General features: G+C 45.8%; 1 protein-coding gene across 1 annotated transcript in view; it reads right to left on the reverse strand.

The window, feature by feature from the left end:
* Window positions 1–5,827: 5,827 nt before the first annotated feature.
* The window catches only part of TMPRSS3 (transmembrane serine protease 3), a 45,873-nt gene continuing 32,979 nt past the window's right edge, over window positions 5,828–18,721 (reverse strand). The window contains exon 13 of the mRNA XM_087722114.1: window positions 5,828–5,926. Within this exon, the coding sequence (XP_087578240.1) occupies window positions 5,828–5,926 (99 nt within the window). The remainder of the gene's footprint in view (window positions 5,927–18,721) is intronic.

An 18,721-nucleotide genomic window follows, 5' to 3' on the forward strand; every position in this document is an offset into this window, starting at 1 on the left:
ATTTCTGTAAAGGAAACGTGTGGAAGTCCTTTGCAGGTGGCTACAACTGGATCCGGCAGTGCTGTTGCCTGTTGGAGGAGGAGGAGGCGAACCAGCCTGCCACCACCAGCCACCGCCAGCCCCGCTGCTCTTCCCGCCCCCTTCCCAGCCCCACAGTCCAGCCGTCGCAGCAGAAACAGCCCCGGGTCTCTGCTGCCGCTCCCCGCATTTTCTGGACGGGGATCCCTTGGAGAGGGGATTCCTTCCTGCAAGACCCCGTCCAGAAAATGCGGGGAGCGGCAGTGGAGACCTGGGGCTGTTTCTGCTGCGACCGCTGGACTGTGGGGCTGAGAAGGGGGCGGGAAGAGCGGCGGGGCTGGTGGTGGCCGGCGGTGGCAGGCTGGTTCGCCTCCTCCTCCTCCAACAGCACTGCCGGATTTCCGCCCAACGCTGCGGGGGCGCCAGCGGGAGCTTTGGCAGCTTCACCTCAGCCGCAGTGCTGGGCAGCAAATGTGTTGGTGCTGTTGGAGGAGGAGGCGGCAGCAATAGCACCTGAGGACAGGACAAGAAGCAATGGAAACTTGTCAAAAGGAGACTCAAGCTGGAAATAAGGAGAAATCTGACAGTAAGAACAATTAAAATCAATGGAATCTTAATTCATTTGCTACAGGTTTTCAAAAGACTGCACGGCCATTTGTCTCAGATGATATAAAGACTCCTGCCTTGGACAAGGGGCTGGACTAGAAGACCTCCAGTATCCCTTCTGATTCTATGATTTTAAAAACCACAAGCTTTTTACAGCTCGCTTGCAACTTTACCAAATTTAATTCAGCCATTTCCTTTTGTTATTAAATGGGTATTGCTAGTTCAATGCACATGCGCTCCACTTTTAAGATGCTGAAAACATCCCCATGACCTGCAACAAAATTCATTCTTCCACTCTTATCTTGCCCTAACTTCTGATAGGTTCCTGAAATATAGATCTATAAAATTTAGTGAAAATATTTCTATCTATTTTAATACAGACTCGTAAAACAGATTGGGACAAATGACATTAGTGCTCTAGGATAATAGCAGGTTTACTCTATTTGGATTTTCAGATAAAAGGTACCTTTTGTGCTAAGTTCTAACAATGTAGTTCTCTAATGTAACTATGAAACAGTCCAAATATATAATTCCCCTCAGGGAGGAATTCTAGGAGTTGAAGTCCACAAGTCTTAAAGCTGTCACGTTTGAAGACCCCTGGGTTTTTTTTCCCCTAAAGGGTTAGGGGTGCAAGGGACTTGTAACAACAGCTTTAAGACTTGCGTGCTTCAAATGCCAGACTTTCTGAGCCAACATTTTGGTTGCTAAGCAGGAGCGTTGTTAAGTGATACTGATATTATATAACACTTTTAATTAAGCGGGTACCTTGAATAAACATAACTTTGAGTTTCAAATAATACTGATTTCGTTGTTGTCTTAGGTGACATCTGTGAAAAAAATTCAGGTGCTCAGGCATGAAAATATGCCGCTCAAACACTATACTTTTCTGCTCACACTGAAAAAAAATTAGAGGGAACATTGTCTGTGATCAGATTGAAATTTTTGCTGTAGAGATACTTGTGGAATCTTTTTACTCCGGCTACTGCAACCAAAGACTCGTGGTCCAGTTGGCTGTAGTTATGCTCAGTGGCGGACAATTTCCTGGAGTAAAATGCAATGGGTGCTTCAGCACCATTAGGCATGCAGTGGCTAAGGACTGTGCCAACACCAAAAAGGGAAGTGTCACAGATACATTGATTTTACATTTTTCTTTTTTGAGGCTGAGGCCTTTATCTCGGATTCTAGTCAGATCTGTTCATACGCTTCATTTGCGGCCGATACCAAAATGTCATCAAAATAGGGGGTGACTCCTGGTATCCCCTGCAAAAGTCGTTCCATGATGCCTTGGAACAATCCAGGGGCGATACTAACACCGAATTGTAGGTGGTTGCATTTGAATGCACCTCTGTGCGTCACAATGGTTTGGGCCTCCGCAGTAGCGCCATCTACTGGCAACTGTTGATATGTCTGTGCCATATCTAATTTAGCAAAGATTTTTCCCGGGCTGAGGGAATGCAATAGGTGCTGTACAATGGGTGCAGGGTAAGCGCTTTGTTGTAACTCTTTATTAATTGTGCATTTATAGTCAGTGCAGATGCATACAGACCCGTCAGATTTGACAGGTGTCACAATTGGCGTCTCCCAGCATGCATGATCGACTGGTTTGACGATGCCCTAGCTCACGAGCTTATCAATTTCTTTGTCAATTTTTGGCCAGAGAGAGAAAGGTACTCTCCTGGGCTTTAGCCTAATCGGAGCTAATGCGGGGTCTAAGCTAAAGGAGATGGGGATTCCTTTATACTCACCCAGACCGGTGCCAAAGACATCCTCGAACTCCTTAAAGATGGCTTCAGCGGCAGCTTCAGCGGCAGCTTCCATGTCCTCTTCTATGGAGTTGACTCTGGTCACTTCTATTCCCAGGGCTTGGAACCAATCAAGCCCCAGTAGGCTCTGCAGGTCATCTCTGACCACTGTCACAGGGAATTTTTTGCAGAATTTCTTGTGGCATACCCAGAAGGTGCATTGGCCCATGATGGGGACCTGGTTCCCCTGGTAGTCGTGTAGGCAGACGTCAGGGCTTCTGAGGTATCTCTTTTGTATCTTAGGGATCGTTTGCTTCAGTACTAACAATGGGATTATGGTCAGTGATGACTGGTGTCGATCTCCATTTCGCATGGAGAGTCCTCGATGAGGACAGTGACTTTCAGCTTTTTGGGCGAATGGTCCAGATATGTCTAACCAGAACAGTGACATTCAGCTTTTGTGTGCGTCCCGGGCGGCTTCATATGGCAGAAGTGAGGTTGGCAATTCTATTGTCGCTCTCTGAACCCCGTGGATACTTCTGCCAAGCCCCTGGTTTGGGTCGCTGTTTGCTGTTTGAGTCCCCCTTGGGCTGTCCTGTGGTCACAGGAAAATCGCTGTGGCACACCTTGGCAATGTGCTCGCATCGCTTGCAAATGGCGTCGCGGAAACAGTAGGATGATCGGACATGATCTCCTCCACAGCTGGCACAGGGCGGATTTTGGGAATTGAATTTCCGTGCCAGCTTTGTTCAGCTACTGTGCATGTGGTAGCTGTCTTCCTCCTTGCTCTCAGAGCTCTCGGGCTCTGTGGTCTCATGGTGGAAGTGGGTACTTTTTCGTGCATCCAGCAGCACGCTGTGACACTGGATGGTCTCCATGGATTGGGTTTCTGATTCAGATGCTCTAGCTTCATCTAGTGTGATCTGTAGGGAGAGATTGGATCTGGCCAGAAACCTTGTCTGCAGATTAAGATCTCGCACCCCTAAGATTATGCGATAAAGAATTAGATCGTCTAGCTCACGGAACTCACAGTAGGCTGCGGCTTTCTGGAGAGCCACCACATATTCGTTGATCGATTCATCCTCCTTCTGGTTCCGTATATTGAACTGGTACCGGCAAACGTATTTAGATGGCTTCGGCGCATAGTGGGTCTTCAGAGTTTGTTGTAGCGTAGACCAGTATACGGCTTGCAGAGGGGTCGGTTCTGAAAGATTTTTCACCATCTTGAATGCTTCACAGCCGCAGTACCCTAAGAATAAATTCTTTTTCCGGGCTTCTGGAACACCCGTGAGGTCGTTTGTTTCCAGGAAACACTCGAATCACAGCACGTACAATTCCCAGTGTTCGGTAGCTGGATTATACAGAGTTGGTGGGGCATGCATGGCCATTCTGGTTCTCTCTGGGTGTTCAGCAATAGCTAGCTCGATGCCTCATGGAATGCTCTGGGCTGGATGTACTTGCAATGCTTCTCTCTCTTTGTTTGCAAGGCTTCACTCTCTTTTGGGAGTTGAAGTCCACAAGTCTTAAAGATGTCAAGTTTGAACACCCCTGGGTTTTTTTCTAAAGGGTTAGGGGTTGAAGAGTCTTGTAACTTGACAGCTTTAAGACTTGCGTGCTTCAAATGCCAGAATTTCTGAGCCAACATTTTGGTTGCTAAGCAAGAGTGTTGTTAAGTGAGTTTCACCACATTTTACAAGTTGGCCACGCCCACCCAGTCACATGACTGCCAAGCCACTCCCACCCAGTCACATGGCCATCAAGCCTCTCCCACAAAGCAGGCCACACCTACAGAAGAGGTTCTAAAAAAATTTGAAACCCACCACTGACCTGGACATATAAAAAATTGCGTCCAGTTAATAGATGCTCACCAGGGACCAGTACTTCATGGTAATGATTGGCATTGCTCTTTAGGTGGCCTCATGAACATCTTCAAGCATTTGTTAAATGTTGAAAGGAAAGAATTATACCTACCCACATTCTAAAGGTTTACATATGGAATTGCAAATGATGCACTACATAATTAAATATTGGTTAGGCAGAAATTCTGATACTTTTAAGTAAAAGTAACTATTGGAAAGAATTTTAGTATCTTTAAATATGTAATATATTAAATACCTTTGGCAGTAATTTGAATTCTGTAGCCTTTCTCAATTGAAGGAAGCATGTTGATCTAGGAGGATTTAATTGTACCTGCAGAATCCCCAACTAGTTAATCTTCCAGATGCATGGACTTGGGTTTTTCCAATTCTGCGGAATTCAAACTTCCAACATTTTCAGCAATGGCTGTAAAAATTAGGGAATTCTGGAGGTTGTCCAGAATTCTCCAGCCTGCAAGACCATTGTTGAGAATTTGGGAGTTTGAACTCCATACAATTAGGAAAACCTGGGGTTAAGTAGGACCATATTAAAGGTATAACTGCACTAATAATCTGGGTCCTACAAATGGGTCTCTTGAATATGAAACTGAAGTAGAGCAAGATTATTCAACTAAAATCTCTTTGAATTTCTGGAGAAACAGAGCAAATACAAAGATTCATGCAGGAGTAAATAAAAGGAGCTCTCCCCCCCCTCGCCCCCCCCCCCCCACACACACCCAAACACTTGAACAGAAAGTTGGGATATATCCAAATAAATACTTTGCATTGTCTGGGGCTGGAGTTGTTCTCCATAATGTGGCAGTGGCAGAATTTGTTGATTTCCAAGGAGAAAAAGGGAGATACAGACTTAAGATGAAGTTAAACACATCACATGGTTTGCTTTGCTTTATTTTTCAGAGAGTGCAAATATTGTTGGGCACCAGGATTCAGAAAAGAAGCATTCCACAGTCATAGTTTGTTAGTACTTCCCCTTAGATCAGGGAAAAAGAATTTAATTAGTTTATTCAGCAGGATTTTTCTGCAGGATTTCATAAAGTATAGAGTCATAACGAAATGCAGTCATGAAAAGAATTGGGTGAACAGCTCTTCATGCAGAGAAGTACCTCCTATCACTGAATTATTTCCTGTTAAAAGTGTTGGGTTGGTGGAAAACATTTTATAAGACACACGCTAGAATAAAAACAAAATGGATAATGCTGAATAGAATGAAAAACAACAATAAGACTACAATTTAGTAGATTCATCATAGCACTTCTCACCACAAACTGTGAAAAAAGAAGCAAACTTTAAATAGGCTGATGCAATTTGCAGTACTTGTTACTTGTCTTGCAAGGGTCTGTTTCCAGTAATTCCCAATCTGTCTTGTGATGTTATTGAAATGTCTTCTTTTGTAAAATTGTCATTATAACAATATTACCTTACCCATTTGGTTTTGAAGGAAACCAAGATCAAACCAAGATTTGCTGTTTGCTTCTGATATGATATATTGCTAGAAATCATTTATTAGGAATTACACTTTGTAACTGGCTTCTGCTTATATTATTGTATACTGTCAGAAACTAGTTGTTAGGAACTAATTCTAGCTTAATCCATTGCAAACTTCATACTGGTTGGCATTAGTGCAAGATTGGTATCTCGCTTCTGTGTCTCGTTTCTGTTCTTGGTTTCAAAGTGAGGCACATCCTTGAAAATATAGAAGAAACTGTTACCCAGGAATATCAGGCCCCATAGATAAAGGAACCGGAGTAGAGAGTTTGCCTACTCTGAAAGCATTCTGCTGAATAAACAACTTGACCAGGGAGGGAAACCTCCCCTACACAAGGTTATAGGAATGCTCCATAGATAAGGTGGACAGAAACAGGTCCCTGAACAAAGAACGTTTTAAAGACTACATTGGTAACGAATAGGGTAAAATGTATATAATACTCTGAGCGACTCTTGCAGGGATGTGGCTATTTCTTACATGCACTTTGGCTGTATGATTTGGATATAGTTTTGTCACCCAGACTTTTTATTTTGGCCTAAATAAAAAAACTGTTGCTTTGTGCAAGCCTCATCTCAAGTTTCACCCTCTTTGGCATCTCAGTGACTCGGGGAAACTTCTGGGACTTTACAACAAAGTTCTATATTTTTAAAGAACAGCAATTGAAACATATTCTGAAAAACAAGATTGAGAAAAACTCATTCTATACAAAGGAGAACCAGGCTATGTAGTTTCTATCCACACTACTAGAAACAAAGGCCTATTTTAAAGAGTGGGAAGAGATCATATGAAAGCACAACCTATTTTTTTTACTACTTATTTGAATGACTTGTTATTGTGAATGACTTAAAAGCAGCAGTTCTAATGGGGAAACATATAATAGGTAATAAAGGGCATCCACTGAAATTTGGCAAAGAACAAAAAGGGAGCAGCTTGCTTCCCAGAGTTGTGGGTGCTCTATCGCTCTAAGTTTTCAAGAAAAGATTGGACATCCATTTGTCTTGGATGGTATAAGGATTCCTGCCTGCAGGTGGTTGGACTAGAAGACACCCACCCAAGTCCCTTCCAGCCCAATGATTCTATGCAAAGTTTAAAAAAGTGAAATCCCTCCCTTCCTTTCATTCTTTTCTTTGCCAATCCTAGCTATTGTTATACCTGCCATTAGGGAGAGTAAGTTAACTGGTTCAGATACCAGGTGCTGTGACATTCCTGTTGCAGCATAAATTGGATTTACACATGGGAGGAGGGATGGCTGCTAACTTATCTGCAGCACTGAATGAAAATTCAGCTGTCTTCCATATATAGAACAGAAAGTGGGAATCTTACGCTCCAGCAGCCAAAAATGTGGGACTCTTATATGAGATGGGTTGCCGTCTCCAATCTGATGAAGATAAAGTTGCATCTTATTGCTTGCAAAAGAACAGTTCTCAGCCTCTGGTTATTAAACTTTGAAGTTACCAGGTTTTGGTTTGGGTATCAGTTTGGTTTAGGCAGAGCTGTAAATCTTCATCAGGCATTCCCCAGTGAGGGGATTTGCAAATATTAAGAGATTCCAGACTCCAGCAATGCTTTCAAGTTAAATGAGAATTTTTTTTAAAAAAAAAATCGTGCTCACCCCTGCAAGTGGAAGGATGACTTTCTCTATGCATGGACAGCACTGGATGGATGGAGCACAGTGATTTCTGCAGCAATATGAGTGCTGAGTTTAATGTTTATACTGTTTGGCACTCTCTGGGTCAAAAGATCATAACATAACATGAAGAGTTCATGGCACCTCAAGCAGGCTCACAGAATATTTTAATGATTTAGGCTCCAATGTAGCAAGCCCCTGAAATTATTCATTTTCACACTCACATCATACAAATAAAGTCACTTTGATTAAACTGAAATAAATGTATAGCCTAGCAGTGACTTAGAGGGAAAGATACAAACCTTGTAGTGAAGCAGGATGGAAACACCAGGGGACATTAAGTACATTTGAATCAAAACAGCAATGTTTGGCTTTGCACTGAGCTTCAGTGATGCCGGCAGGGCCACAATTTAATCTTGCTGTTGCTGGAACATTGCATTGCTCGGTAGCTATTGGAAACAGAGCACAGTATTAACAGGCCAGTTTATTTATCATATGCCATTGTCTCTACAAATAACAAATATAAAATTATTTAACGTTGTGGCAATAATTCCATTAATTATAATCTTAGCTGCAATATTTTAAAAAATCCTAAAAGAATTGCTGTCTAGAGAACTGTTTCTTACATATTCTAATATTTCTTCTCTTGTTCTATTTTCATTTTCCAAATTCTCACTTCCTCCTCTTTGGCTTATTATTCAGCAGTTTTGCCTTTGCTTCTACTATTCATATTTTAAACTCTTACTGTTTGACCTTTCACATTACACCAGTGGTGGGTTGTAGGCAGTACGACCCGGCACGGGCGTACTGGAGCCTGCCCGGAGCACCGAGTACCATTCCGGTACGGTGCTCTGGAGGGCCCACCTGCCTGCCTGCACTCCTTACCTGTTTTCAAATCCTTCAGCGCTTCTGCACATGTGCATGGATCGTACAGCACCTGTGCCATGCTCCGCTGAGCGGCTGGAGTGTTGCAGAGGCTTGCGGAGGCATCATTGAATGGTAAGACGCATGCGTGTGCTATGCACATGTGTGTGCACGTTGCGCGCATTCATGTGGAGGACGGCATGACCGGTTGCAACCGTACCTGTTGCAACGGGATCTGGAACCCACCACTGCATTACATATACCATAGAGAAATAATGAAAATGTGTACACTTACATTGCTGAACCCGATGGTTAGGCAAATAGTCAAAACCCAGAACATTTTAGTTTCTGTTGAAGTTTCTATGCTCTCTCTGTTGGAATATAAAATGAATCTACACATGGTCATTACTAGACTATCTAATATGGAAAGGAGGAAGGGCTGCTACTTTATCAGCAACACTGAATGAAAAATCAACTATCTTCAGTATATAGAACAGAAAGTAAGAACCTTACGTTCCAGCAGCCAAAAAAACCTGGGACAGCATTGGTCTGTTATATGAGAGGGGTAGCTGTCTCCAATCTGATAAAGATGAGATTTCATCTTACTGCTTGCAATAGAACATTTTAAGCCTCCTGATTATTAACCCGTTTGCTCTGACGTTACCTGGTTTTGGTTTGGGTGTCACTTTGGTTCAGACATTCCCTAATGAAGGTGAAGTGAGAATGAGCAGAGCCTGGTGAGACTCCAGACTCCAGCAATGCTTTCAAGTCAACTGAGAATCATGTAAGCTTTTATCATGCTCACGCTTGCAAGTTGAAAGATGACGTTCCCTCTCCATGGACAGAACTGGATGGATGGAGCACAGTGATTTCTGCAGCAATATGAGTGCTGAGTTTAATGTTTATACTGTTTGGCACTCTCTGGGTCAAATGGTCGTAGCATAACATGCAGAATTCATGGCACCTCAAGCAGGCTCACAGAATATATAAATGATTTATGTTTCAATTTAGCAGGATCCTGAAATTATTCATTTTCACAGTCGCAGATACAGGTAGTCCTTGACTTACAACTGTTTATTTAGTGACTATTCAAAGTTATCACATCACTCAAAAAAGTGACTCATGGCCGATTTTCACACTTATGACCATTGCAGTATCCTCAAGATCACATGATCAAATTTCAGAAGCTTGGCAGCTGGTTCATATCTATGACAGTTGCAGTGCCTCAGGGTCATATGCTCATCTTTTGTGATCTACTGACAAGCAAAGTCAATAGATGAATCAGATTCACTTAACAACCGTATTATTAAGTTAACAACTGCAGCAATTCATTTAACAACTGTGACAAGAAGGGTTGTAAAATGCGGCAACACTCAGTGAACAAGTGTCTCACTTAGCAACATAAATTTGGGGCTGTTAGTCGAAGACTACCTGTATCGTCACATTGATGAAACTGAAAGAAACTTGTAGCCCAGCAGTGACTTAGAGGGAAAGATACAAACCTTCTACTGAAGCAGGATGGAAACACCAGGGGACGTTAGGGACTTTTGAATCAAAACAGCAGTGTTTGGCTTTGCACTGAGCTTCAGTGATGCCGGCAGGGCCACAAGCTCTTCTTGCTTTTCCTGGAATATTGCATTGCCTAGTAGCTATTGGAAACAGAACACAATATTAACAGGCCGGTTTATTTATCATATGTCATTGTCTCTACAAATAACAAATACATAATTATTTAACATTGTGGCTATAATTCCATTAATTATAATCTTATCTGCAAAAAACAAAAACCCTAATAGAATTGCTGTCTAGAGAACTATTTCTTACATATTCTAATAATTCTTCTCTTGTTCTATTTTCATTTTCCAAATTCTCATTACCTCCTTTTGGGCTTACTGTTGAGCAATTTTGCCTTTGCTTCTACTATTCATATATTTTAATCTCTTACTGTTTGATCTTTCGCCTTACACATACCATAGAGAAATAATGAAAATGTGTACACTTACAAGAACCGGCATTGCTGAACCCTGTGGTTAGGCAAATAGTCAAAACCCAGAACATTTTCATTTCTGTCCAAATTTCTATGGGCTCTCCCTCCTAGAAAGAAGATGGTGATTCTGTTGGAGAAAGCTGCTCTGGACAATGACCCAAAGGTCCTTTTTTCAAACAGCAACTAGATTTTCTTGATTTTTCTTGAAGATCTTTCACTTCTCATCCAAGAAACTGCTTCAGTACTAAGTAACTGGTGGGGAATGGAAAGGATTTATACTCTTTGCATCAGCTAGTCATTTAACATTTTGAGAGTCATTGAAACCACCTGGGAGCTAATCTGTATCCTCAAAATCACCTGAAAGAGTGCAAACCGCTGTGAAACTGTCTTGGGACTGCTGAAAGGATTGCATTGTAAACAGGAAATAAGTAATGTTGAATCCCTCTCCCTCTGTTGGGAGAAGACTGATGAATTTTTATACAGGTAGCCTCTTTGATTCCTCTTTCAAACCAGCAGTCTTCTCTGTCCAGAACATAAACCTTGGCTGGCAGGATCCAGGAGGAGGGTTTCTCTGCTGTTGCTCTTGCCCTCTGGAACATCTATGTGAGGTTGACCCCAACCTTCCTATCTTTTTGTAAGGGCCTAAATATTGACCAGGAATCTGGAGAAAGCATAGAAGGCTTGCACATGTAGATGGCTCCATTATCTCTGCACACCAGTGGTGGGATATGACTGCTACGCCCCGGTACAGCGTACTGGTGCCTGCTGGGAGCACCAAGTACCATTCTGGTACTGTGCTCTGGAGGGTCCACCTGTACGCATGCCATCCTTACTTGTATTTGAGCAGATCGGGGCTTCCGCACATGCGCATAGAGCATATGGCACCTGCGCAAAGCTCCGCCGAGCAGCTGGAGCGTCATGGAGTGTCGTGTGCAGTAAGTACACATGTGCACACTACATGCGTGCTGCGCAAGTGCATGTGGTGGACGCCCGGCCCCGTTGCACCATACCAGTTGCAATGGGATCTGAAACCCACCACTGCTGCACATCTTGGAAAGCTCTTCGGGAAATACCCAATATCCCTAGGGTGACACCCAATGTCCTTGGAAGACCTCCATGGGCAGCAGATGACTATTTCTATTCTTCTTTCTGTTATTTATCATGTTCCAGCCATGCTGGGTGACTTCGGTATCTCTTGTGTGCCAGCTTTGCTGGGTGGATTACGTATGTACTAAAAGAGTATAAATGCAAGCATTTCTTGATACTCAGGGCTTCCTTTCTTTTAAAGGGGGCTGTCTTTGTTCAGCTGAATAAACACGTAAGCTTAAAGGGAGCTTCTGAGTTTTTTGTCTATATTTTATCTCAGAACTGGCATAACATAAAGACATGGCTCTGCCAGTAGGTTGGAGCCCCAGTGGGGACAGCGCAATGCAGGTGGTTGATTGAGTAATAACAGATCCCACCTCCCCCCACTCTGCCCTCATCCTCCCCAGGTTTTAATGTTGATCTTAATTATTAATTAATTGTACACATATAGAAATATTTTTATGGCTTTACTGCCCAGAGTTATCCAGTGGAAAGATGGCCAGACAATAAATTTTATAAATAAATAAATTGTTCAACTAATGCATCTAATGCAACTCCAGCCCAAAGCTTTGCAACTACTTTGAATGCTTTACTGTGCTGTGCTGTTGGGAAATGCCCAGCCATGCAGAGAGGAAGAATCAAGTGGGAAGTTAACCTTGAATTGTCAAGAGATGCAGGACTGATACACCACCACCACCACCCCAAGGCTCCATGGAATCTTATCCGTTTCTTCCCAAGGGAAGGCAAGCAGTCTGGAGAAATCCCTGTATTCTACATAGAATTTCAATAATCAACCTGAACTCTTCACATATTGGTCTGTTGCTTGGGCCTGATATATAATAACAGAATCTTCTGATTGTGCTGCTCCTCTCCCTCATTATATTTTCATATGAATGAGAGAGGGATATGACTGAATTAGTTTCTGGGAAAGTACTTGAGTTATGCTTCAGTAGGATCATTGTTTTAGTAGGAGCTCTTCCTCAGACTATTTGCTGTGCCTCAGTGACATGCGGTGAGGTTTATCGCTGGTGAGGCAAGCGGGCAAAAGCCGCCCTATGTCTGCAAGCGGCGAGGCTTCAGCGGGGCTTTCCAAAAGCCCCAGCGAAGCCCCGAAGCCCCGTTGCAGCTTTCCAAAATCCCCAGTGAAGCCCCGAAGCCCCGGCACGAAAGCCCTCTATGGCGGGCGCATCCCAATCTATGGCGGGTGCGGTGGCATGGCTTTGAAGTCCCGAAAGCCCCGGCGAAGCCCCAAAGTCCCGGCCCCAAAAGCCCTCTATGGCGGGCGCAGCAGCATGGCTTTAAAGTCCTAGTGCTGCGCAGGCCATAGAGCGAGACGCGTCCTGCTCTATGATGGACGCAGTGGCATGGCTTTAAAGTCCCGAAAGCCCCGGCGAAGCCCTGAAGTCCCAGCCCTGAAAGCCCTCTATGGCAGGCATGGCAGCATGACTTTAAAGTCCTGGCGCCGCACCGGCCATAGAGCGGGACACGTCCCACTCTATGGCAGGTGCAGTGGCATGGCTTTAAAGTCCCGGCACCCCAACGGCCATGGAGCGGGACGCATCCTGCTCTATGGCAGGCACAGCGGCAGGGCTTTAAAAAATAAAAAATAAAGTGCCAGCCTGCACACCAGCAGAGGCGGGTAAAACACACAGACTCACACTCAAACACAAATTACTTATAATAATACAAATTACAATTACTTACAAATTACAATAATTTTGAATTCCTCCCCCCTCCCTCCGACCCACATACCTTTTCCAGCTGTTTCATAGAGGATTTCAACTCTTCTCTTGTCTGCCATGATGAAAATGTAAAAAATGTAGAAAGAAAAAGGCAAGAGCTGCTGAAGTAAGGCTGGGTAGCTGCTGCCAGATCCTGCAATGGATAACTCTGCTTAACTGTTTAAAAAAAAGCCTCTAAAAAGTGCCCTCTACAGGAGGAGATGAGAGAACCAGTGCCTCATCTACATAAGGAATTTTTCGCCTTTTAACCCTTGCTTAACTTTGAGTTTGTTTATGAGTTTTATTGGTTTTGTATGCCGCCCACTCCCGAAGGACTCCGGAGAGGGGATAAATAAGACAATACAAGACAATACAACAATTTAAAAATACAGCAACATTCACAACTGAAGTGGGGCCGGATACTGTTCTGGCAGCCCCCAGCCTGCCAGAACAGCCAGGACTTAGTAGCTTTACGGAAGGCCGGGAGATCATTAAGCGTCTGGATCTCCACGGGGAGCTCGTTCCAGAGGGCTGGAGCAGCAACAGAGAAGGCCCTCCCCCGGGGGGGGTCACCAGCCAACATTGGCTGGCAGATGGAATCTGGAGAAGGCCAAGCCTGTGCAATCAAATCGGTCTTTGGGAGGTAATTGGCAGGAGGCGATCTCTCAGGTACCCAGGTCCGATGCCATGCAGGGCTTTATAAGTAACGACTAGAACCTTGAAGCGTGTCCGGAGACCAATGGGCAGCCAGTGCAGCTCGCGGAGGATAGGTATAACGTGGGTGTACCTAGGTGCACCCACAATCGCTCGCGCAGCTGCATTCTGGACTAGCTGAAGTCTTCGAATATTCTTCAAGGGCAGCCCCATGTAGAGCGCATTACAATAATCCAGTCTTGAGGTGATGAGGGTGTGAGTGACTATCTGAAGTGCCTCCCAGTCCAAGTAGGGTCGCAATTGGTGCACCAGGCAAACCTGGGCAAAGACGCCCCTGGTCACAGCTGACAAATGATGTTCTAACGTCAGCTGTGGATCTAGGAGGACTCCCAAATTGAGGGCCCTCTCTGAGGGGCATATAATTTCACCCCCCCAGCCTGAGAGATGGAATAGTTAGCCAAACTTTGGGAGGGAGCATCAATAGCCACTCAGTCTTGTCGGGATTGAGTGCAAGCTTGTTTGTTCCCATCTAGACCCTGACAGCCTCCAGGCACTGACACATCACTTCTACTGCTTCACTGAGTTGGCACGGGGCAGACAGATACAATTGTGTATCGTCCGCATATTGATGGTATTTAATCCCGTGCCGGCGTATGATCTCACCCAGCGGCTTCATGTAGATGTTAAATAGGAGGGGGGACAGGACCGAGCCCTGCGGCACCCCATACTTGAGGGGCCTAGGAGTCGATCTCTGCCCTCCGACCAACACCGACTGCGACCTGTCCGAGAGGTAGGAGGAGAACCACTGAAGAACGGTGCTTCCCACCCCACCTCTTGCAACCGTCGCAGAAGGATACCATGGTCGATGGTATCAAAGGCCGCTGAGAGGTCAAGGAGCACCAGGCTAGAGGAGTGACCCCTATCCCTGGCTCGCCAGAGATCATCGATCAGCATGACCAAAGCAGTTTCCGTGCTGTAACCAGGCCTGAAACCGGACTGAAAGGGATCTAGATAATCGGCTTCATCCAAGGATCGTCGGAGTTGAGAGGCCACCACTTTCTCAACAACCTTCCCAACAAAGGGGAGGTTGGAAACTGGACAATAGTTACTTAGAATGGCTGGATCCAAAGACGGCTTCTTCAGGAGGGGTCTCACCACCGCATCCTTTAGGAGGAGCGGGAATGATCCCTCCCAGAGAGAGATGTTAACTATCGTCTGGATCCAGCCACGTGTCACCTCCCTGCTGGTCGAGACCAGCCAGGAGGAACACGGGTCCAGTATACAAGTGGAGGCACTCACCGCTCCCATGGCCCTGTCCACTTCCTCAGGAGCGACAAGTTGAAACTCGCTCCATAAGCTCCGCTCAAGACCTTCCCCCGGTATCTCGGCTGGTACCGTGCAATTGGAGTCCAGGTTTATCCAAATCCGAGCGACTTTATCCGTTAAAAACTGAACAAATTCCTCAGCTCTACCTTGCAAAGTGTCATCCGCATCCCTCCCTTTCAGGAGGGAGCGGGTTATTCTAAACAAGGCGGTTGGGTGCGATTCAGTGGATGCAATAAGAGTGGCAAAATGCAAACATTTCGCCGCCCGTATTGCCACAAGATAGGCTCTGATATAGGCTCTCATCAGTGCTCGGTCTGACTCAGATTTACTGGCCCTCCAGCGGTGCTCTAGGTGTCTCTTTTGGCGCTTCATCTCCCGGAGTTCCTCGGTGAACCAAGGAGCTCTCCTGGATCCACTACCTCGGAGAGGTCGCAAAGGCGCAATCCGGTTTAGAGCCCCTGTTGCCGCTACATTCCAAGCAGCGACTAAGGACTCGACCGGACTGTGGACGAGAGTGTCAGGCATTTCTCCAAGCGCCGTCTGAAATCCCATAGGGTCCATCAGGCATCTGGGGGGGAACCACCTAATCGGTTCCTCCTCCCTACAGTGGGGGATTGGTTTCCAAAAGTCAAGCCTCAGCAGGAAGTGATCTGACCATGACAAGGGCAAGATCTTAGTACCCCTCAACTCCAGATCACCCCTCCACTGCTCCAAGAGAAATACGAGGTCAAGTGTGTGACCCGCTGAGTGAGTCGAACCCCGGATTACTTGGGTCAAGTCCATGGCTGCCATGGAAGCCATGAACTCCTGCACCCCGTCAGAGCGTTCACCGAGCATGGGCAGGTTGAAATCCCCCAGCACCATAAGCCTGGGGAACTCTACCGCCAGCTCACCTACTGACTCGAGGAGCGAGGGGAGGGCTGTTGCAATGCTGTTGGGAGGTAGGTACGTTAACAAAAAGCCCACTTGACCCCCAAGGTCCAACTTCATCAACAGGGACTCACACCCAACAAGCTCCGGAGCAGGGATCCTACGAGGAACTAATGATCTTCGGATGATGACAGCCACTCCCCCACCCCTTCCCTGGATGGAGCACCTGAAATCCTTCTGGGCACATTTCAGTGAGGGGGACTCCTCCCTCCGGGCCCAGCCAGGTTTCAGTAATACATGCCAGGTCTGCCCCCTCGTCTAATATTAGGTCCCGGATGAGGGGAGCTTTGTGAACCAAGACCTGGCATTTAGCAACAACAGCCTGAGACCAGGGCCCTGACAATTCTCGCCATCTGGCCCTGGAGTGGATCTAACAGGGCCAGAAGGGAGGGATCGCTGTGACGTAGCAGACCCTCCTTCCCCAGTAATGGCTAGCCCTGAAGTTCCCGTCGTACCTGCCCCTCCCCGTAATGACCTTAATGCTCCGGCCCACCCCCCACAACCGTAGACCTCATTTCCCCTCTCACGGCCTCCGCTCCTTCCGGCAGGCGATTTATATCAGTCATTCTAGGATTGGAGGTAGGCCTGGGCTCCCCTACCACTTCTGCAATAGCACTCAGTGGAGGAGGCACCAGACTATATTCCCAGTCCATTTAAATATACACAGCCACTCACCCATACAATCCCCACATGAATCAATTAAAAAACAAGTTACAATGATAACAGGAATTTAAAAAGTGGGTACACAAATCAGCAATCACACCATACACACCTCATTCATAAAATTGCGGAGAGATTAAATTTGCGCAGTTCTTAGATGAAACAGGAGTGAGGAGAAGGAGGGAGAGGTACTCCGCTCCTCTCCCTTCCTATGACGATTAAGTTGGCTGAGATGGTTAAAAGCCCAGCAGCAGTCCACAGAGAGTATGCAGGGGGGAGTCGCATTTCCCCCCTCCAGTAAGGCTGAAAAGGTCCCAAGAGTCTAAGACGGTTGAGGGGAGCAGAAGGCCTTCCTACGCGCAGTGGGCATCCCCGTTTGTCCAAAAACCAAGGCACTGTGATAGATGGAATTAAATAAGTGCTGTCCAAGATGGTATTGGTATTCCCAGGGCAGTTGCAGCTAGTAATAGTCAAAACAGCTGGGGCTGAAATAGCACGTCCAGAGACCCTGGGGTTATGGTTAGGCAAAACTTGATGTTTAAAAGCCCAGCTGGAAAAGGGCCAGATGACCAGCAAGGGAAGTAGACAAAAGCTCCACAATATCAATGACAGGCTATAGGAGAAACTCTCCCAGTCCACCAAGGAAAGAAGTCCAAACAAACAGAGCTCAGGAGAGAACGAGGGCAGTGATAATACAAAGGCTGAGCCACAGGGGGAAGGGAGGGGGCTATGGCAGCAGCAATTGTAGTCAGCCGCCCAATTCGTCCAGTCTCTACAGGTGCCCAGATCGTTTCCTCCCCCTCTGGAGCGGAGGTAGTCCAGTAAAGTCCCCAGGGGTTCAGCAAGACAGGTGGGTACTGTCGAAAGATGTTGCAGGCACCCAGAGATGGAAAGAAACACTGCCATCATCTGCCCGCCACCTGCAGCAGCAACAGCGAGCAGTGAAGGAGCCGCACCAGAGAGACAAGGGGGGTGGGGGGGAGGCGGCCTGGGGGAAACTGTAGCGGCGGCGGCAAAACCAGCCGCCCAGTCCCGACCACTTTGCTATTGGAATACAGCCTCCCCTTCCTCAGGGCGAGGCACAAGCTGCCTCGTGTAGCACACCGCCCAGAGCAGTCAAACACAAATCCCGAACCCAGGCTCTCACCGGCAGCGCTGCGCAGCTGAGAAAAACTCCCGCCACTCGCCCGTTGTCTTCAACACCGCTGAGGCCAGAATGGAATTGCAAAAACCATCCAGGGACCATCCAGCAGCAGCCCCCCACATAAGCAGATGCCTCTCCAGCTTGCCCAGTAGTTAATCTCCTGCCAGGACTCCTTTTCGCCGATCATCGGGATCTCAATCCGCAGATTGTTCGTTCTTTTCGTTCTTTGTAAGCCCAGCATTTAGCTTGGGCAGCCATTTCCCATCCTGCACATGCGCATCAGCCAAGTGATCATAAACTCTGCTCAAGTGATCATAAAGATAGATTAAATGAGGCACATGGTTCTCTCGCCTCCTCCTGCAGAGGGCACTTTTTTTAGAGGCTTTCTTAAACAGTTAAGCACTAAGCAGAGTCATCCACTCTGACTCTGGCAGCAACTACCTCAGCCTTTTTCCTTTAAAAAATTTTTTCTTTTCATGATGAAAGTGGTGAGGCTCTGCCTCCCTTGCCTCCCCTGTAAGCACGTCACTGCTGTCCCTTCTATAAAATATTCTACAGGATAAGCTACATCCACCATACTTCCAGGGTCAGCTAAGCTGATAGTTCTTAATTATCTTGGAATTCTCTTTGAAGATAAAAGCATTTGACCTCCAATTTTCTAGCACTATGGCCATTTTTGGTGATTCCACAAGGAATAGAGAAAAGGACTTTATAATGACATCTGCAAGCTCATTTGAAATTCAGAGATCTAATTGGGCTGACTCTGGAGACTTTATTACAGAATCCCTCTTAGCTCTCCTTAGAATTTCTTGTTTTCTATTTTTGCTTTTGCTTATTTTGTTTTACAGTATAAGCCGTTATTGTACAATTCTTGCAATACTTTTCAAAAGTTAAATCAGGTAGGGTTAAATAATATAGAACCAATTATAAATATTCCATCCAGATGCTTATTTTAAGGTAACTGAAATTATTATGAGGAAATACTGCATATAC

This window comes from Thamnophis sirtalis, unplaced genomic scaffold (genome assembly GCF_051295495.1).
Source record: "Thamnophis sirtalis isolate CommonGarterSnake01/CBP01778 unplaced genomic scaffold, rThaSir2_p1.2 scaffold_8, whole genome shotgun sequence".
In the NCBI taxonomy this organism is placed as follows: Eukaryota; Metazoa; Chordata; class Lepidosauria; order Squamata; family Natricidae; genus Thamnophis; species Thamnophis sirtalis.